The 22,574-nt window shown below is 35.6% G+C and overlaps 1 protein-coding gene across 1 annotated transcript; it reads left to right on the top strand.

Annotated features, from left to right (window-relative positions):
* The first annotated feature begins 3,035 nt into the window (after nt 1-3,035).
* LOC123533174 (arylsulfatase B-like) lies at nt 3,036-22,387 on the top strand. The gene is made up of 9 exons (XM_053519382.1): nt 3,036-3,597; nt 4,905-5,250; nt 7,133-7,316; nt 11,437-11,615; nt 12,178-12,289; nt 13,334-13,429; nt 18,897-19,146; nt 21,039-21,199; nt 21,419-22,387. Exons 1-9 carry the CDS (start codon nt 3,587-3,589, stop codon nt 21,634-21,636), a joined length of 1,557 nt encoding a protein of 518 aa, XP_053375357.1. The 5' UTR covers nt 3,036-3,586; the 3' UTR covers nt 21,637-22,387.
* The last annotated feature ends 187 nt before the right edge of the window (nt 22,388-22,574 follow it).

The raw sequence follows: 22,574 nt of genomic DNA, 5'->3' as shown, positions 1-22,574 counted from the left end.
GTGTAACCATTCTCGAGTCCGCTTCCTGGAAAAACCAATACTGGTGTCATATGAGAAGTCATGGTCGTGACTCCAGTAGGGCTCGAACCCACGACCCCTGGATTGAGCGGCCGACACCTTATCCACTAGACCACCGCTCCCCTAAAGTTATTTTGTTTTTTGTTGCCATGGAAACAAAATTGCCGCCATTTTGATAAAATATTTTAATGCTCATAATTTTCTTTTTTCTGAGTCGATTTTGAAAATTCTTTCACATCTTTAAATGATTAAAGAAATCCCAGCAGATGGAATTGACATCAACATAACATTGCCTTTTCTTTTAAGAGAATATAAAAGGAATAACTCACCTTTACAAATTCAAGACTTAAACAAGACGCTTTTATTACCATTTATAATGAAGTTCCATCTGGATTCTGTCTTAATGTAACGGACACCTTTGTATTTGTAAATGAAACTAGATGTCATATTTCTTGTAATGAAATTTAAAAACAATGGATTGACGAAAGAAGAACATTTATAACTTGGTAGATATTAATATAATCTAGATGAAAAGTAACAGAAATATAGAAATCTTTAAAGCTTGCCAACGGTTATTCATATGACTTAATATGTATCAAAACATATACAATGCCTGGCCTGATAATATGGATTGAGGTTTAATGTTACTGACAGAAATAGTATGAACCTTTCCATCATACTCTCCTTAAGCCCAAATCCGAATGCCTGCAATTTCATAACTGCGTACTGAAGTTACAGCAGATGTTCTTTAACGAACAGCCTTGCCCGTATTAGAAACAATTTATGATAAAGACAAAAGCGATTGCTGCAGTAGAACAATCCAATCGTGCAACATCGGGCATTTCCGTATTCTCCGGTAAATGCGTAGCATAAAGGCCGAGGTGATCATATTGTAGAACAGTCGATTTGTTCTTCCTTTTTGTAAGCCAGCTTGATTGTTTATTACATGCAGCATTTTAGTCTAAACGTGGTTCTAACACCCGACAGAAAGGGACAAGTTGTCCGTTCATTATGACATAAATTTGTCGATCGCAACGGCCTACTTAGAATGCATTTTATTTAATATTTTCATAAATATATTATTTTCATTTCTTTTTAAAATTAGGTTCCTGAAAAATTACCAATGCAAGGCAGCTTAAACAGCTTCAAAATCAAGTCAGACGTAATATTACCTTTTGCCTATCTTTTACCTTTCACCTTTCATTCATATTACCTGATGTATCCCTCTTATGTTTGAGTATCGCTAGCAAACTGAAATACTGAATGATTTAAAAGATATTAAAATGAATAAGTAATATGGATCATTATACAATTATATTCAGATCAGTAAATTGGTCATCATCATTATCATCATCGCCATTGTCGTCATATCGTCGGCACATTTGATGGTGGTTATGATGGTAGTTATGATAATATTCTGATGACGATATGAACAGGCAGAAAAAAATCCGTATTGTACATTATGTATTGCACGTTGCCGGACTACTTTCATTTGATATGCATGACCTGACACAGTTCTATTAATAGCGCACATAAAATGGTCATTATAACAACAGCTAGATCTGGGACTTTGTAATTTAGCAAGATCGGATCACATTCGGAGCTTGTGCGCCTCGTGAGATCCAATCTGGTAAAATCCCTCGAGCCGAATACAGTATCACAGATCGGGCTACTATTGTAATAACCCTATTTTATCATCGGTTCCTCTATTTCTTATGTGAAAGATTAATTTACTGGATTAAGATTGAAGGCATATATCACATGATGATAAAAAATGGGAATACAATATATAAATATTGCATTCCTGAGAGGGTGATATGAAAAATGTTCACCGCGAGATATATGAATATTGACCGAGGCGCCAGCCGAGGTCTATATTCATATTTCGAGGGGTGAACATTTTTCATATCACCCTCTCAGGAATGCAATATTTATTTTATTATACCGAAAACGTATAAGGGTCAAAGCTTTTACTGGAAAATCAACATAATAATGTATTTAACATTAAAAAGAAATTACTAACCAAATAATGAAGACAGAATTAAAGAGTCCGTACTTGTTAGCACTCATAATTTGTGGCGACTTTGCTGTGTAATAAGACGTTTTTGATAGATTTAGTTTAGACGTTTACATATCGCTGACCCCTATATTTATTCTAATATTTCAACATTGCGTCAGTCAGTAACATTCGAAAAACGGTGATAACTTTCTTTTTTTCTAAATGAAACATATAAGTGTGAGCACTCATTTTCTAAGCTAGATCATTTCCAAACTTATTGTGGTAGTTTCGATTCAATATTTGATGAAAAATTGTTTTCGAAATATTTTGCACGTAGCTTAAAAAGAAATTTCGGCCGTGTTCGCACATGCAAGAGCACCAGAAAAGGGTAATTTAATCCTAACGTATAATTATATAAGCGCCTCGTCTGAAAATTTATCGACTCAGTCTTTTAATCAATGCGAAAGTATCAATCTCTCGACGGGTGATATGAAAAAATAATATCACATGCGCAGAAAAACAAAATAACGCTGTTGCGCATGTGATATGAAATTATGGATCATATCACCTGCGCAGAAATTGAAAATAACGATTTTGCGCATGTGATATAAAATCACTGGGGAATATGATATATTATTCACGTTAAACTAATGGGAAATTTACATTAGACATTTATGTGAGGTATAATAATACAGAATATGCACCAATACTTTGTAATTGTTAAAAAGAAAAATATACCTACAAACCTTTACGCTAAAATGTCATTTTTATCCAAAGATTTCATTAATATTTTAAACATATAAAACTGTCCAAAAATAGGCTTAATACACTACATTTATATTGTCTTTGCCGTAAACAAGAAGACATAATAGGGTAACGCATATCAAACGATGTGCCCGACATTGTATTGTTCCTTGCTTTGTTAGATTAATATAATCAGCTGATTGACTTGATAGGTTAAGATTTATCATATTTGTGTACAGTACCTAAACCTTATTCAGATCAAAAGAAGTATGCATTTCGGAACAGGGTAAGTTTAACTTCTCTTATTTTTGTATTGTGCAAAAATTGGTGTTGACTTTATTTTCTAATATTTTTACATGGTTTAAAATTAGTCTTTACTTTTTAACGGCATATTTCAAGGATTAAAACTTAATGCAGTTATTATCATACCTGTTGGAAGATCAACTGGAAGCATAGAAGCAAAATAATGGCAGACTAGGTTTGATTTGATTAATCAAGTTCATTAGAGATAATTAATGAAGTGACTCACTCGCACACACATGACTCACACCAAGTAACCCCGGCTTGAGCGGAATTTTGTTTTAGAACAATTGAATGTTTCCAGGACCCTGTAAGGACTAGAGAATATAACAACACTGAGTCCAAGTATGAGGGGTAGATTTACGCCAACTTCAGCAAGATGATTTATTCCGTTTTATTACATCTGCAGAGTCCCGAGTGGTTGACTGCTGCCCGACTGCTGCCCGAGCCTCTGAGACTGACACAGCCCTGGCGTATCTTGAGCATAAATATTCTATTCTAGCATAACACGTGTAAAAATAAATCATGGATATTATGTAAGTAAGCCTTCATTTCTGTTTAGCTCGACTATTCGAAGAATATGTAGAGCTACTGGATATCTTCACGTACGCGTCCCTATTTAGTCACGTTTTGCATGTAACCTAGGATCTCAGTAACTACTTGCAGGAATGGATTGACGCTCACTTGATCCCTGCGATCAGACATGCAATGAACAGATTCCATAACTCTACTTGGCATTTTCACAAAATTATGCCCTCTTTTCGACTTAGCAATTTTTGGTTAAGTTTTGTAGGTAAGCCGGTTTCTCCTTATCCACAAATGGAAATCGATTGAAATTTCACCTGCTTGTTCACTGTGATGATTTGACATGCAGTACGCATGTTCAAAAACACTAGTTTGCATTTTTACAACGTTATTCTCTATTTTCTACTTCGCAATTTTTAGTTGAGATTTGTAGGTAAGCTGTTATCTCAGTTTCCACTAACCGGAACGAATTGAAACTTCACACGCTTGTTCACTGTCACAGTCTGGCATGGATTGAAACTTTTTCAGATTTTATGGACATGTGGTAAACGTAAGTATACGACAGGATAAACTTTGGTATAGTCAGCTATCCGCGTTCAGACGAAGAGCTCAGATTGTGGTGTTCATTTTTATCGAGTTTTTAACGTCACACCATCACTAATATAGGTCATATGGCGACTTTCAAGAAGAAGACCCCAAGTACCCCTTCGATACGGACGGGTACCTTGGTGTAAGTCTATAAGGATCTTATATGACAGCCTGTGTTTATCCAAACCTGAAGGGCAGCCTAGAATGGAAAACCAAGCGCTAGCGAGGATTTTTATCCAAGCTGTCTCTACGGTTGGGAATAAAAGGATTTTATATGACTGCCTGTGTAACACAGGGTTTTCCCAAACCCGAGGGGCAGTAATATGAGGTCCTTATAATCTTTCGAGAGGTAAGCCAGGTAGATTGCTTCCTCTCATAAAGAACTCTACACCCCAAGCAAGGCTTCGAACCCACCTAAACAATTCGGCCAAGGAAGTCCCTTATATTATGATGTTTGGGCTTTATTACACCTTGATTGGTACACCAGTTTCGGTACGCAATAAGAGATCTAATTGAGCTAAAAGTATTAAAACAACTTAAGGTCACCCGGATTTTGATTCAATCAATTCATCTAATTATGACTACTTTTTAAACTATAATCTATCATGTAAACGCGTGTTTTTGTTGTTGTTGTTTTTTTTTTTTTTGTTTTTTTTTTGGCTCTTATTAAATGTTGCAGAGAACACTCATAATTTGTTTTTATTTTCTTAACTATTTTCCTCATTAACAGGACCTACACCACGAAACGTCTGTTTGCAGGAGTTACTCTATGTGTTCTGGTATTATCACTATTAGCAACACTGTATCCAGGACATGTTCTTTTATTGCTGCCAAACTATACTGACAACGACCGGAGTGGTAATTTCGTGCAACAGTCTTCTCCTGACAGTATAAAACCACATATACTACTTATTGTTGCCGACGATCTGGGATTTAATGACGTCGGGTACCACGGATCGATGATAAAGACACCAAATATTGATAAATTAGCCCTTTCTGGTGTGAGGTTAGAGAACTACTACGTCCAACCTGTATGTACTCCAACAAGAGGTCAACTACTTTCTGGCAGGTACCAGGTAAACATTTTTGTAACTACTTACTACTAGGTAGTGATGTTCCGATTGTCGCCGACAATCGATTGTCGATCATTAAATGAGCCAAAGTCGCCGACATCGATTATGAACTTGCATAATCGATTATTTGACATTTAGGCTAGATAAATCCATATCCGGAGTTACGCATATTTTTGGTGGTATTTCCTCTTTAGGTTCATTTCTTTTCCATCCTTCAAAACGGAGTCAAAACGCACTGCGTTCGATCAAGGTTATAACACACTAAATAGCCACCACTATATATTCTATATAAAATGACAAGTTTTCACAATGCTGCAATACACACCTAGACCCATTTTAAATTTCTTTAACTTACATTTTCTTGTAGAGCAACATTTATACTGTAAAAATATCCAAAGAAAAGTAGGGGTCATGTTTGATGCAAGAAAAATATTTCTGGTCAAACGGACACACCGTAATTTTTACACTGAAATGACAATCACAATTTAGGGTAGGGGTGTATGAATAAATTTCACATGTTTAATCAGTTTGGAGTCTTTTTTCAACATGCAAATGCTACCAGTATGTCAAGTATAGGCATGCAATATGATTTCAACCAATATATAGCAATGATTTCAAGGAAAATCCTTCTTACAGCAAAAAAAAACTGAGAACTATTTGAATCCGCCATTATGCGATACCATTTTTTCATAGGTGCTCAGGCTATTTAGTGTCTGTATGCCTCAAAATAATAATGCAATCAAAGCTATATTCCCATATCCAGAGAAGACTATACCACCAGTGTGGAAGAAGTTTGGATTCTGTAAGGTATGTAAAGGTGCAGCAGTGAAAGAAAATTAAAAAATGGAGAGTGTCGTTTGCCGATTATGCAATAAAGACCGCAAATAATGATACCCCGCCCACTTTCGTAAAGTAGGTTAATTTACTTCATGATTTCAATCAGCATTATGCTTCTAGATATTTTTAATATACAGCTGTAGATGTGTAATTTAATAAACAAGAAATAGTAATAAATAGAAAATTAGAAATAAAAAATAGGAGGGCATTGAAGTTTGAACCAATAATATAATGTACAGTACAAATAGGGACAAAATAGCATTTTTATTGAGGTGTTTTAGGTCTGACAGCATGGTCAGTTTCTCAGGGACTCCTGATAGTCCCACAGACGTTTGGGTGCAAATCATATAAATATGCCACATTATACCTCAATAAATAAAAGATACTTTTTAATTAGCCACATTGACTGCATACAAGGGCTAAAACTTCACACACAAATTACATTACGCCTGCTAAATATATGCTAATACAGTTAGTCAAATGAGCTTATGGTTAATAAGTTACAGAAAGTTCAGTGTGAAAGTCCGATTATTTTCCGATTAATCGCTCGGAAGGCCTTCCGATTATTTCCGATTAATCGATTATCATTATGCTGTCCGATTATCATCAGTACTACTAGGAGTGCTTATACTAAATATGACATTCTTGTTAATACACTATCCTGTATGTGTTACCATCCTGATTGCAAGAATGAACTTAGATGCCAGCTATATTCCTGTCACTTAAAGATTCACCAATTAGGGGATCCTACGAGGCGCTTCGTACTTATTTTTGAACTTTATTCCTTGACTGTATAATACGTTTTCCGTTAAGTTTCGGAAAACTTCTTTAAACGCCATTATTAAAAGTACTTTTGTACCAAATAAACAGACTTAGAAAGGAGTGTGATTCTTAGAAAAAGAGATTTGCAATGAAAAAAAATTGTCTAGACTCCAGACTGACATTGAATGTTAATATAATGATATTAATAGCATACAGAACAAGGGAAGTAATAATGATAATTATGACCAAAAATAAAATAAAAGTTCAAATGTACGTGACATTTTAGATTCACACAGGTCTGCAATGGGTATTATGGCCTGGGACACCTTTAGGCTTGGCTTTAGATAGCCCAACAATTGCTGATAAGCTTCGAGAAGCTGGCTATTCTACACACATAGTTGGGAAGTGGCACGTTGGCTTCTTCAAGAAGGAGTATTTACCAACGAATCGAGGTTTTGACAGCTTCTTTGGTACGTAACATAGTTTTACCTGAATATTGTTTTCATTGCACTGCAAATACCTGCCACTGCGTGTACAGTTATGGTCTAGTGTTTATCTTAAGATGTTGTAATCTCTCCATAATCATTACTGTCGCCATTAACGTTTAGCCTGCTGGCGGCAAGTGAATCTGCCTTTGCGACCAGTGCAGACCAAGACCAGCCTGCACGTGCAGGCTGATCATGGTCTGCACTGTCCGCTATTCAGTCAGTCAATTTTCAGTGAACACCCCTTCAAATAATAAATGGTATTGCCCAAATTGAATGATGGACTAGTCCATTATAGAAATTCAGCAGGGTAAGGGTTAAAATCAGATCTTCAAGACGTATAAGAACGCAACCAAGCATATGCATAACTCTGAATATACTCCATGCCGGACAGACTCTTTGAGGCCGCCGCATGACACTTTAATCCGGCAGATGTGAACAAATCTATAATAAGTACCTTTGGAAGCATATAATCAGGATGGTCAATCCACATGACTTTTCGATATTGTATACACGGGGGAAAGCAATCTATTCATGTAACATTTTTGCTTGTAATTTCCTTGTTACTTGAGAGATTTTAAGCGTAACCAGTGCTTTCTTCTTCACAAAATGTCTGCCAGACTTAATAAATACTGTCTTCGAACACTTCGCCCAAATTGAAGAGTGTAGGTATCTACATATTTAGTCCGAGAAAAAAAAACATTTGGGCGAAGCGTTTGAGAAAACTATCAAGAATTTCTGTCAGGCGCTTTGTGGTGAAAAAAGCACCCTTTCTTCTGTCTTCTTTTTACTTTATTATATCTGTCCAGTAATAAGGAAATTATAAGCGAAAACGATACCCGGATCGAACGATTTTCTACGTGTGTATGATATCAGAAGTCACGTCGGTTGGCCACCCTCATAATGCAACCAAGCCTCAGTTTGATTGTGTCTGCTCATGAATGGTAAATGAAATGTGCCACACTCAAAGCACGCCACCCCCATGCCCTCAATGATCCTCTTAAGCGATAATCTATAAAATTTGTATACAGATTCATTAAATGCACTCCTTCGTCCCAAACGTCCTATTGCAACGGCGGAATAATTGTCCATTGAATACCACTTGACATAGTTTCACAACGAGAAGCTTCTTTATTATGTTTAGCCATTTTGTGAAAAAAAAAGATGTTTATATTTTGTAAATTCTCGATTTTAAGCAATATTTGAATCAGCGCAGACATACTTAAACGTTTAAATATATGAATGTCGTTGACACTGAGTCTCTCTCCCTCTCTCTGATTATATTTCTATCCCTGAATACCAATTGACATCTAAATCAGATAATTCAGATTTTATACTTGAACGAGCATGTGAACTCTACTCAATGAGTAGTACTCACAATGCCGCGAACACTATTCACTTATTCAGTGAGCAGTACTCACGGTGCCATGAACACTAATCAGTGAGCAGTACTCACAATGCCATGAACAGTACTCAGTACTGACGATGCTGTGAACACTACTCACAATGCCGTGAACGCTTATTCAGTGAGCAGTATTCACTGTGCCGTGAACACTACTCAGTGAGAAGTACTCACATTACCATGAAACACTACTCAGTGAGCAGTACTCACAGTGTCGTGAACACAACTCAGTGAGCATTACTCACAAGACCGTGAATGCTTCTCAGTGAGAAGTACTCACAAGGTGTGAACACCATTAGATGATCAATTTTCTGTGAGAAGTACTCAGAGCTGTGATCACTCCACACTGATCATTAGCAATAATCATTGAGAAATTGTAACCCCAGCACACTGCGAGTTCTTCTCACTGAATAAGTCTCACCACACTAAAAAGGGACACCATTGTAAAAAAAAGTGACCGTGCGACCACACACACGCATCACATAGATGTCCCTTTCTCTAACGAAAAAGGGGCGACAGTTTTATCAACCTACCACATCCCGTTTGGGATAGGTTGCCAGTCAACTATTATTGGAAGAAGGGGTCTGAAAGTAGTTTATATATAACATCTTTATCACTTTTAAACAGGGTATCAAAGTAAATTTGTTTTAGATTTGATGTTAAAAACCGAGTATTGTTTTATAATATTTTTTTAGCAAATATGATGCTGATTATTTTTTCAAGTCTGTAAAAAATGTTTTAGTAGACTTTTAATTATTTCAGCGACATCGTCGAAACATTAACAATACGTTTTATAATGTTCTGTCAATGTACATGTATTGAAAGTTATGCAAAAATATACTCTATTTTCGAATACAAATCTTTGCTTGAGGGTACATGTGCAAAATAATTGAATAGGATTAAAAACGTGTCTACGGATAATATGATAATATGTCTCTTTCTAAATATAATAGAATAAGGTGCTGCAGCTGGTTCCGGTGTAAGGCTTTAGGTGACTGCTCCTCAAGTGAATTTACAATGGAATTATTGTAACTAAGTACTTTACAAGAACGTTAAATAGATTAGGAATGGTTTTAGGTGTATTTAAGAAAAATGCGACTGGACTTTACACATCAATTCTAAAAAGATATGAATTATTTCCTTATCAAATAAAGAAGGCTGAATACTGTGTTATTATGCAACGTACTGTACCGATTAAAGCTACAGTCACACATACGGATATGTCCGTGCGTTGAGGTACGATGCGGATGGGAAAGATCTGCGGGGGATTGGACACGGATAAGTACGGAGCAGTAAGTCTTAGTACGTGAAAATTGGTGAGAAATGGGGAACAAAAAGATACAGGACGCGATTAAGTATGGATAGGTACGGCGTACTACGTTGAACTACGTTTTACTGCGCTTGACAACTTGCCCAGCGCGTGGACGGATCTGCGGTGAACTACGTTGAACTACGCGTAAGTAGGGACAGCCTCGGATAACTACGTTAAGCTACGGATCAATAAATATTACTACGTTCGCATTAAGGTTTAGTAGCAGATCGGTAAGTTTTATATAAATTGGGCCACGTGTAGCCAGCGTTTTTATTACGATTATCTTTGACATCATGTCAAACTACGGCAAGGTACGTTTCAGTACGGATAACTACGTCAAGTACGTTTAACTACGGATGAATAAGTTTCGACCAAGTTGGACTAAGTCACGCTCAAATGGCAACAGATCGCTCAAAGTTTTGTGCATGTTCAAAAGTTGGAGAAACTTCCAAGTTTGGAGTACGTCTTTTGACCAAGTGTCAATACGGATTGATACGGATTACTACTTTGAGGTACGACTCAGGTGCGGATCGATACGGATAACTACGTTTCTATCCGTGGCTAAACGTAGCTATCCGCGCCGTATGTATGACTGGGGTATTACGTCACATTTATCCTCCATAGCGCCAAAAGTCATAGCGGCGCGCTGGAAAAGAAAACCACGTGAAACAAGCAAATATTTTTTACTAATATAGCTTCAAGTAAGTACTGTAAGCCAAGGTCTGCAAAAAGTTTTTTCAGAAAAGTTTTAAAAATTATTTTTTGATCCAACGAAGTCCGGCCCGCAAATATATTCTTGTCTAGCTACGACATTATGCGCAACATAGAAAAGAAGAAAGCTATAGAACCTTAGATACTTAGTCGAGTTTATATGTAAACATACAAATATTTAAAGAAAAATCATTATAGATCTACTTATATTTTTCCCTTTTAAATTTTTTTTAATCATTCCACTGCTAGTGTTGTACAGGTATGATCATAATTACATGAAAACATTTAGATTATTTTTTCACGGAAAAACACTTCCCCCATAAACTTTTCAGTGTCATCTCTCTCTCTCTCTCTCTCTCTCTCCCCCCCCCCCCTCTCTCTCTCTCTCTCTCTCTCTCTCTCTCTCTCTCTCTCTCTCTCTCTTAGTTGTCAACTTAACAAAGCAACGATGTAAGATGTAAGATACTTTAACAGTTTTACTTTTCAATAAAACAGGACGTACCATAGTATATAGTTCATACCACTCTACATGCCACTAATTCAGGAGGAAAATGTACATCAAAGTAACAAGACAATTTCAAAACGAGGCATGAAGACTTGAAAGCATACTAAAGTATTCTTACTATTTTATGTCTTCGGTTTATTTGAAAATCTTATGTCATTTCTTACTTATATTTAAGGATTGTTGGCCGGTCATTCAGATTACTTCACCCACAGGACAGGTCATGGCCGGATGAGTGGTTTTGACTTAATGGAAAATGATCAACCTGTTGACATCACCAAATACAACGGCTCTTATTCAACAACGCTTTTCACTAACAAAGTCAAACATATGATACAAAAACATGACAGCGACAAGGTAAGCTGCAAGACTCAAATTAAGTTTCGTTTTCCCCACAAGTTTTCAAAAGTTTCGTTACATTTATTGAACTCGTTAAATATATTCACCAAACTTTATCCTACCAAAGTACATCTGAATACTAGGAGTCTTTGAAAAAGCATTTGCTTCCAGATGATACGTATATGAATAATGACGAAGTGTTTCCCAGCTTATTGCATACCTAATCCCAGTTGCTTTAGGGGTTTTTTTTGTACATGTAATATGAAAAATAATGATCGTATTACATAACCGTAAAAACATCATTATAACTTAAGGTAGTGGACCGGTTATGACAATCGGCAATTTCCGTGCGGTTTCGAATTCTCCGTATGCGATTTCGGCTTTCTTCGGTCTTCACAGAAAATCATTTTTCGTATCAACGGAGAATGCCGAAGTCGCTCATGGAGCATGCGTAAACGGCCGAAGTCGCTCATGGAGCATGCGTAAACGGCCGAAGTTGCTCATGGAGCATGCGTAAACGAAAGGAAATTGTCGATTGTCATTACGGTCCACTACCTTAAATTTTTATGTTATATTTCAGCCGTTATTCGTTTTCCTGCCGTACCAGGCTGTGCATGGTCCATTACAAGTCCCTGTGAAATACTTAGAACAATATGAAAATGTTAATAACAGCAAGAGAAAAACATATGCAGGTAAAGAAATAAAACAGTGTTCATTTCCATTTAAGGTTTAGGTGTATATTATCAAAACACTGAAATATTTGATAAACGAACGACATCTTCACCAACATCTACCTGTCCATTACATGTTCTACCGTACTGTCCCGTACGACTGGATACTTTAAAAATGAATGCCATTTGTAAAGAAATAAAACTAAACAATTGCTGAAAACTATATATGTTCCACCTATAGTTATGTGAAATTTCAGTACTGGGACATTATTGCAAATGCATCAACACGAAGATATGTATCAGTTGAACTTTTCGAAAGTGTTGCCCCTTTATGCAGTCATTTTCCGGAATTCAATGTATATATCAGTAAATTGATAATAATATACCTGTATATATGCTATTAAATCTTTATGAAAAAAAAACACACACACTTTCATTCTATGATTTGATGTTTGAATTTTTTTCTCAAAATGTGGGGCTTATCGTTAAACTCAGATCTTTACGGAATAATCTCTAAATAATACTAATTTACTTGTATGGTTATGCGTGTGTACTAATCTGTTGGTTAAAGTGAAAGCAAAGGCTCTATTCATAAAAATGTTTCAAAAATCTCGGTTACATTTTTATATCACACTCTTCAGTTATTGACTGGTCTTACATGAGATGTTCCACTTGAAGAACTGCCTGATATGGATGATCGAGCAACAAAGTGTCCTTGCCAATGTCAACTTGAAAACACGACCTCCGTGGTTAAGGTCGCTGACCTTGAATCACTTGCCCCTTACCCGTGTTTTCGAATCATGCTCATGTCTTCATGCGAGCAGGCCCTCCAACTACTTTGGTTGGTTGTTCTAACCTGGAGTCCGCCTGCCCTGAATAATGCTCGGAGTATGGGGGTGTGGGTGGAGGTGGGGGTCGGGGTGGGGGATGAGGTCTTCTTCTACTTTTAAATTTGGAATAATTTATACTAGCTCTATAACCTGAACAGTGTAAGTGCCACTTAAAACAATGAAAAAAAGCGCTTGAAACGCTGTTGTTGAAATGAAAAAAAAATCTTTCATTTAGGAATGGTTTCATGTATGGATGAAGGTATAGGTGAAATTGTGGAGTCATTGAAACAACGAGGGATGTGGAACAATACGGTGCTTATCTTCACAACAGGTATACAGTGAATCCCTCGTACTTCATTTATTCATCCGACAAATCCAGTTTATTTTAAAACTTGCAACGTCTTGCAAGCATGCAATTTGTATAGTGACTGGAAAAAGATGTTTCCTTTTGTGAAGAAAGCACCAAACTTCGTATGTAACTATTTTGAAGTATGCTGAATCCAAAAAAGGAGGAGACACGCAGTTCGCTAACCTCAATTAGCTTAAAATGAGGCCCCTAAAAGGGACCTATATTTTATTTATCTTAATCATATATTTTTGAAAGCAATGTCTAAAAGGTTAATTTTATAACCTAAGTAAGTAAATATTATAGACATAATATTTATTTTCTTAAATTTTATACTCATTTAGTATATAGGACACTGACAAATGACATAGATGAGGCCCTAAAAGGGGTAAATTGTTTAACAATTTCATTTACAGGATGACTTTATTTTTAAGTGTGAATATTATATCACTCAGATAAAAAAACTAACTTTAGTATCTAATTATATCAAAATATTATTTAAACATTCTTCACATTTTGAGGTTCATTAAGGGTATTTTATAAAACAAGTTCACATATACGTACATACTGTAATTCATATAATCGATTACTGTACATGTGGTACCGATAGTTCGATTTCCGTATGAATATTATTATTAAGCATTCAAAAGAGCAGTTAAAGAAGGAGTTATTTTGTGTTTTTTCTTGTATTTCAATATTTAATTTAAATTCATGTAAAACGTATTACATAAAACATAATTTATGTTTTTAAGACAATGAATGACTTCAAGCTAAAGCATACGATCATCCTAATGCTTTCTTTACAACAAGAATATGGAATGTGAACTAAATGTATTGTTGTATTTATTATTGCTAATTTAAACTTTATTCAATGATACTAATTTATTTGAATTTGATGAAAATTTCAAGTTTTAGAATCAGTCTAAATTCCGCTTTCTTGAAAAGAGCACTGGTATTGTACGATAGATTAACCTTTGTACGGTTTGAACCAACGACCTTCCTATTGATCTGACAACACCTTTACCACTAGACGGTCTCTCTCACTGTACCCATCCACAGAGCTTATAACTATAAACATTTCTAAAGTGCTGTGATTTACTGCAGACACCCCAAAAACGCAGATAGTTACATATAAAATTTTGTTCAAGATGAAAATATGACACAGAAATAAAGAAAGTCGTACCAAATAGAGTTAGATAGGTAAAGATAAATCGATTAGTTTATAACACTGTCTCCTTAAAATATACTGAGCTACAGCTATTTTGCATATTAAGCCTTTGACAAACAACGAAATAGTGTATTTTCTGTCTTAGGTTCCAACTCGGCCTATATAATGATATCATGTATCTGATAAAGAAATGATAATTCAGAACTGTACTTGTGGGTCAGAGTTGAGTATACTCTGCATCTCGGTACAGCCAATGGAGCTCATTCAGCACTGCAGACCATCCTAGTTATAATCATAGCTGATATGTGCTCTCTGTCCAATACCTAGTTAGGAATACCTCTCAGTAGCGCAATTATAAGTCCTAGAATAATTGCTTGTTTAGTGCAATGCCTCAAGCATTTTTCGTAAACTTACAAACGTTGAAAGAAAAGTTACGATCAGGTTACCCTAAACAAACAGCTTTTAATTTTAGGCGTAACATCCCTTTTAATATTTAACAAAAACTGTAACAGATTTGCCAGTATTTCACTCTCTGGCACACATGTCTTCAAAATGTCTAAGTACACAGAATTGGCTTAATACAATTATATCTGCCTTTTTATGTATTCTTGCTGTTATATCGATGCGTTTCCTCCAACTTATAGCAGCTAATTATGAAGCGTATTACATAATTAAAGCCAAGTACCTGTTCTCTTGACCATTTCCAGTTGACAGGATTAGAAATGTCAATGTATGCTATAAATGCCTGTCTACAACTTGCTTGATACAATGGTATTTGCTACATTCGTGAACATCTCTTATGGGGTTGCTTTCAATGCGTCTAATTGCTTAAGAAAATATATTCTTTGGTTTCATTTTGATATTTCTTTGCATGATAGAACAATCTATCCTTCCAATTGTCATTTGCGCTTCTTGAATCTTTTAACACGGCATAACCATAAGTAAAGATATCCTATGCCTTTCAAACGTATTGAGACAGAATCACAACCAGATAATGCATTCTAAAGAATGTTAGCTTTAAGTCAAAGTCTACTCTCTCTGATGTGTCTTTTCCAGTTGGATTTTTGTCCTTGTTTCTATGCCAAAAAGACGGCTTACTATGGAATTAGTCAACATGTACCAGAACTGTTTGGAACGGCCAAATGAAGCTACAGCTAACAACTAGCAAACTGTTTTACTATAGAAAATAACAGTGTGTATCAGTATTGGTTGCTGTTAACATCATTTGTGGTTTTGTTTTTATTCATCTGCGGCAAACAAATGTGTACCATGTCACATACCAGTTAGTGCACCACATGTTGTGACTTCAGACTTTTGGAACAATACATGGTCATGTTATAAACAGAAGTATCAAGCTGTAAGTCAGTAAATGGTGCCAGATAAAATTCTAGTTCCTAAAGGAAATAGACAGCATGAAAACATCTAAACTACCTGATGTTCATATTTCTAATATTTATATAAGCAGCCATGTTTGGGGAGAGACATTAAGGTATGAACATACTTAATAGCTGGCCTTCTTTATTCTAGATAAAATTAACAGATTTCAAATGGCTACAGCACAAAGCATGACCCATTTTAAATGTCAGTAGCTTACATTTTTACAATATTGTCAGTGCTGAAAATAACATCAAAAGAAAATTGGGGGTCATGTACTTCAGTCAAACAAACCAACTACAATATCAACTAAAATGATACCCCAAATTGTATGACCTACATTTCCATAATAAATCTGCCATGCTATCATATTATTGCGAAAATGCTTCCTATATGTCAAGGATAGATCTGTTTTGTGATTTCAGCAAAAAAAATGTAAAAGGAAGAAATAAAGCTCAGAGCAAAGAAGGAGGACCCTTTGAATGCGCCATTTTGCGACTATCATGATTTTTTTGTCTGTATACCTTATTATGACCCTTGCATTGCTTAATTCTGTTGAATCAGGATTGACCAGTAATGACACTTGACTTTCATTAATGTGTACACTTCATAGAAGCAAGTAAATGCCAGTGCAATAACACATTCATGTATAAGAAATATAATTTTGTCAAACAAATGTATTAGAGAAGTACTGGGAAACCTATTACAATTCTTAGATATCTACTGAAAGTGACTCAAAGAGTGTAAATATCAGTTTCTTTTATTTTTTTTGGTCTTTTGATGAGTCATTTGATTTGAAAACATGATTATGTCATGTACAGTTATGTAACATACAAAAATGATCCATTGAAGGGCCTCTCTTTTTATATAAATCTATTGTCCTGATAAATACAGGTATACAGGTTACCTCATGGACCTAAACATGTGAATATTTTTTACTTTTTGATATTTTATACATAAGATCCATGAATTCTGTTTCTTTACTTATGTTTAGTTCAGTAATATGATATTTTAACGATTGAAATAAATTAATTTGCCCTTAAAATGTGATATGTAACAATTTCCCCTTTAAGGGCCTCATATTATTTTTCCTGAATCAAGTATATTGAATGTGTATAAAATGCAATTGAATAAATTTTGTGTTAAGGGTTCTAACTGGTTAAGGTAATGAATTAACATTTTTGAAATTGTTCTAGATATATTTAATTGAACTAAATGAAAGGTAGATCCCCTTTGGGGCCTCATGTTTTGGTCTATTCAAGCCAACAAATCGTATATGTAGTCCATTTCTGATCCAGTATACATTATAATACTAAAATACAAACTTTCATTCTTTCTTCATAAGAAACGTCTTTTCACACGCAGTTTTGAAATTAAACATTACTGTAAGATCTGATTACCTCCCTTTTTAGTATGTATCTTAAGAAATAAGAGTATTTTGTAGTAAACTTCGTATATTTGTCAATACCAAATGGTTGTTTGTCTATGATAGTGATATGTTATCCATGTTTAGATCATAGGAAACATTATTTTATAGATGAATTTTGATTTAAAGAAAAAAATTACTTTTTTCAAGACCTTTTTACCTCCCTTTTTTAAATTGATTTAAAAGGAGGTTCCAGGGCAGATATAGCGTGTCTCCTCCTCTTGTAGGATTTGGGATACCTTAAAGTAATTTCATGCAAAATTTGGTGCTTTCTTCACAAACGGGAACATCTTTGCCATTTTTTGTTCTATATCTTACTCGCTAGTAAAGTCAAAGAGCTGTGCATTGTGTAAAGGATGTAAAATAGGAGTTAATTTCGTTGGTTCCAAAAAAGACCAAATTACTGTCCTTACAATGATAGAGATTTTTTATACACGACCGTTTTCTTTGTCCGTTATACCACCGTATGTGTAAAACAGAGCGTTTGTTTTTTCCCTGCTCAGGAAAAAAGGGGGACATAGATATATATTGCATTCGTCCGTCTTTCCGTCCGTCGGTCCATCTATCATAATTCACATTTGGTTCATAACTGTCAGGTCTTGGAGATGAAAAAAGTTGTCCCGTCTGTAACTTTTTTTATAAAACATAAATACATATTTTTAGTTGTATTCCTGAATCTATAACGCATCCACATGTGAATTGTAAATCCGACCAACCACATTACAACATTGTCATCAAGTGATTTTCGAAGAAGTATATTACGTACCCATTCATTTTTCTAGGTATAGCAAGATTTTGATATTAATTAATGTAATCACAAACAATGAAAAGATTTGTATTTCTGTACATTGTTAGATTCTTTATTTAATATAAAAAAACTTGCACTTTTTATTAAAATACGGCAACATTGACGTCATTTGGGTCGAAAGTGTTAAAGTGTGCCGAGAAAGTGTTATCGCACTTTATCTACTTTTATATATACAGGACTATTTTTTTAATCGGAATGATATAAAAGAATGGTGTTACACTTAATTCACTGATTCACATTGAATAACTAACAAGACGTCTACGCCAGAAAGAAAATATCATTGTACATGTTATACCCTACCCCTACATATATAGTATTGTAAACATGGCCAGGAACGGGGAAACAACTATGAAAACTGCAAGCCCATTTCAATCGGGCAGTTCTCACCTAAAACGCGCAATTCGGCAAATGAGTACTATCATATTGAACAACTTGCAATTAATCTCCCATCATGCAACATTCACTTTTGATCGAAGAGACTCACCGCGTGTTTTCTTCAATCTTCAACGTAAAAGAAAAACTTGTTAAGTCCTCGTTAAATTATTCCTTTAGGCATACAACATCTTCGTAATATTTAGATATTCTAAAACATGATTCTGCAATTAATTATTTCTTAAATCTATAAAGATGGAAAAACGTAGTCTTAAAATAGCGTCATTCTTTATTTCAAAACCAGACAATGGTGGAGACGTTAGAAGAGGGGCTAGCAATAGTCCGTTAAGGGGTGGAAAGGGCAGCTTATGGGAAGGGGGTATACGCGCTGCTGGGTTCGTGCACAGTATGCTGTTAGATGAGAAGATGGCTGGATCTGTTTCAAAGGAACTCATGCATGTGACTGACTGGTTCCCTACACTGGTCAAACTGGCTGGAGGACATTTAAATGGAACTAAACCTTTAGATGGTTTTGACCAGTGGGAAACGATTAAGTAAGTATATCTTAGTTCTCATTCAATAAAGTTGTTTCCTAAAAGATTAATTCTGCACATACTTGTCACCAAGTGCTTGGTGGTACAGGGTATGCTACTGGTCAGATTTATAACTTCAGTGCTGCTATTTTTTCTGATTGTCTTTTTGGGATCATAGATTCAAATCATTTATTTAATCGGTGCTAGGCATCCTCGTCCATTAGGAGTTCATCCACGACGCCATAGTAGACCTCTCGTATGCCTGGCATTCTCATCCATCAGATATTCAACCGTATGTTATGGTAGACGTCTCGTATGCCAGGAATTCTCATAAGTCAGAGGTTCGTCCAGGAGCCATGGTAGACCTCTTGTATACTAGGCATTCGCATCTATCAGAGGTTCAGCCATGGTAGACCTCTCGTACACAAGGTATTTTCATTCATAAGATGTTCAACTGCCTCGATAGCCTAGTAGTACAGCGTCCGCTTCGCGTGCGGGAGGTCGTGGGTTCGATCCCCGGCCGCATCATACCAAAGACGTGAAAAATGGTACCAGTAGCACTGGTGCCAGACCAGAAAGAAAATGCCTCTGTACATGTTGTACCCTACCCCTGGCTACGGTATTCTATAAGAACCATGGTCATGAAGGGGAAAATATACTTACCCGTTTCAATCGTAAATTTGTCAGCTTAAACGCGCAGTTCGGTGCATGGGTACCTAGTATATTGAACAAGGGATAATTTATCTTCCACCGAACACCAGTCACATTGTCTCAATATTCCATATTGCTGAGATTATCAACGTATTTTATGCTTTCGCCAACGTTACAGAAAAAAACTTGCATGAACTTCACTAATGAACGTCAGGTCTAGAGGTCACGGCAGTGTGCACATGTTAGGCGAAATGTAAACAAACAAACAGAATTTAAAAAGTTCACAATTTTACACTCGAAATTATGAATGAAATTCATCTTGTATATTATATTTAATTTGAAATTATACATTGGTCTACATCTGTTCTGTTTATTTTATTCATTTTCCACATTTATACTGCATTTTCACATTTTAGCGAACATGTGTATAGTAGACGCAACTTGACCCCGATGGTTGACCTTTGTATTATAATACATAATAAGGCACAACCTATTATTGAAAAGGAGTGTACGTAAAACACGAGCTGCACGAGAAAAGGGAAATATAAATTTTTGTAAATATAAATTAGTGTATTGGAAAGTTTTAACTATTCAAATGTAAGTATATATACTTGATACTGCATTGTATACAAACTCGTTCCATATAAATATACACGGCTACCCTAATCACCCCTGATTTCTACAATGAAATAATCGATATGAATAATCAGCCTAAGGTCAACCATCGCGGTCAAGTTGCGACTACTATAGTAGTCGCAACTTGACCGCGATGGTTGACCTACTTTAATCATTCTTATTTAGTTCTGTTAATTGTAATTTGTTTAATTTTACATAGTTGACATAAATAACTTACTTTTTAAAACTACGTATTTATAGGCTACTAAGAAAGTTCGCATGAATAATATAAAATTTACATGTACTTTGTACTTAATAGACCAGAATTTTTGCAATACTTTCCTGGTATATGAGCCGCGCCATGAGAAAACCAACATAGTGGCTTTGCGGCCAGCATGGATCCAGACCAGCCTGCGCATCCGCGCAGTCTGGTCAGGATCCATGCTGTTCGCTTTCAAAGTCTAACTGCAATTAGAGAGACCGTTAGCGAACAGCATGGATCCTGACCAGACTGCGCGGATGCGCAGGCTGGTCTAGATCCATGCTGGTCGCAAAGCCACTATATTGGTTTTCTCATGGCGCGGCTCAAATGTTTGCTTTTGGCAGTGTTTAGATGTCCTTAATTAGTTATCACTGTTCTGTAACAGGTACGGCGCAAAGACTTCTAGGAGGGAAATACTCCACGACATCAACCCTAGAAAAATTGCGTCTATAAAACCGTTATATAATAACACATTTAATACAACTATGAGGGCTTCGATAAGGATAGGGGAGTGGAAACTGTTGACAGGTTACCAAGGCAAGCAAGGTTAGTTTTTTTTGTGAAAGTTGTATAAATACGACTATGTCTATTTAAGTTTACTAGCAAAAGGAAACATCAGTGTTATTTGTATGTTATTAGCTTTTAGGTAAGCATATAAAGTAAGTAACATTAAAACAATACTACCATTTGTATACTTAAAGTGCTACTATATAGGACATTCGTATCAGCTTCAATCTAAAGTAATTTTCTGTATGATAATTCCAGGTCCAAAGGTGCCATCTAATCAATCAACCTGGCTGTTCAATATAAAGAAAGACCCATGGGAAAATAAAGAACTATCTATGAAATATCCGGAAAAGGTGCAAGATATGCTTAATAGACTTAAACATTATGAAAAAGGTATGGTACCGTGCCCGTTACCAAAAGAAGACCCGCGTGCGAATCCCAGCCGCCGCAATGGATTTTGGGAACCATGGATGTAAGCAACAATGTCCTTTAATCGACTGAACCAAGTTTAACTTTTACCCTGCTGAATTTCTAAAATGGACTGGTCCATCTTTCAATTTGGGCAGTACCACTTATTATTCGATGGGGTGTTAAAAATTTACTGACTGATTAGCGAACAGTGTGCACAATCACTTGTCGCCAGCAGGTTAAATGTTAAAGATCTGAATAGATCTAAAAAACCTTATATTGAACGAAAGTTGCAAAGGAAATGGTATCGCATCCACTTTGAAGTAAAACTACATAGAAGCAAACAAACTCCTTCCTGTTGAAGTAAAGAATACAGTTGCATTCAAGCATTCAAGCATTTAAATCAGGTGTGAGAATATTCTTCGGAATTCAGTGTCTTTCGATAAATTGTCAGGAACAAATAATTGTTTAGTACTTATGTTTGAAGAAGTGGATGGTTGGTGTGTAAAATAATAAGTAGTTTCTGCGGTAGAAATGCACACTAAATGAATAGATCTATAGATGTATAGAGTGTAGAAGTGGGAAACTACTGAGCGTGCAATAAGACAAAGCAAGCATCAAATGGTCGAATCCGGACATATTCATCACAATACATCATTTCAGTCTTTGTCGTCAATTTCAATATGTGTGGGAAGGGCTGTATGCTGATGTTGAAATAACTCGTAGCCTAACCCTTTTGTTTTTTGTTGTGTGTTAAACAATGTATGTAATATTGTGTGTAATATTGAAACAGAGAGCAATAAAATATGATTAAACTAATTTTAATATGATGATGTTATTTTTCCTTTTATGACATTTTAAAAAGATGCTCTTGATACCACGTAATTTACATTATACAAATTATAGAGCTTGTGTCCTTTCATACATGATTAGCGGAGTTATTCTAAATTAGTGCTACTGTTTTATTGAAGATCCTGTGTGGTAACATTTACACAGAAATCCATGT

This window comes from Mercenaria mercenaria, chromosome 12 (genome assembly GCF_021730395.1).
Source record: "Mercenaria mercenaria strain notata chromosome 12, MADL_Memer_1, whole genome shotgun sequence".
Taxonomy (NCBI): Eukaryota; Metazoa; Mollusca; class Bivalvia; order Venerida; family Veneridae; genus Mercenaria; species Mercenaria mercenaria.
Note: the sequence above shows the minus strand (reverse complement) of the source record. Positions and strands in the feature narration are given on the sequence as shown.

Coding starts and splice junctions, on each gene's coding strand:
- LOC123533174 (XM_053519382.1), top strand. Junction 7,317..11,436: donor AGGTTTTGACAGCTTCTTTG/GTACGTAACATA, acceptor CTTATATTTAAG/GATTGTTGGCCGGTCATTCA. Junction 21,200..21,418: donor AGGTTACCAAGGCAAGCAAG/GTTAGTTTTTTT, acceptor TGATAATTCCAG/GTCCAAAGGTGCCATCTAAT.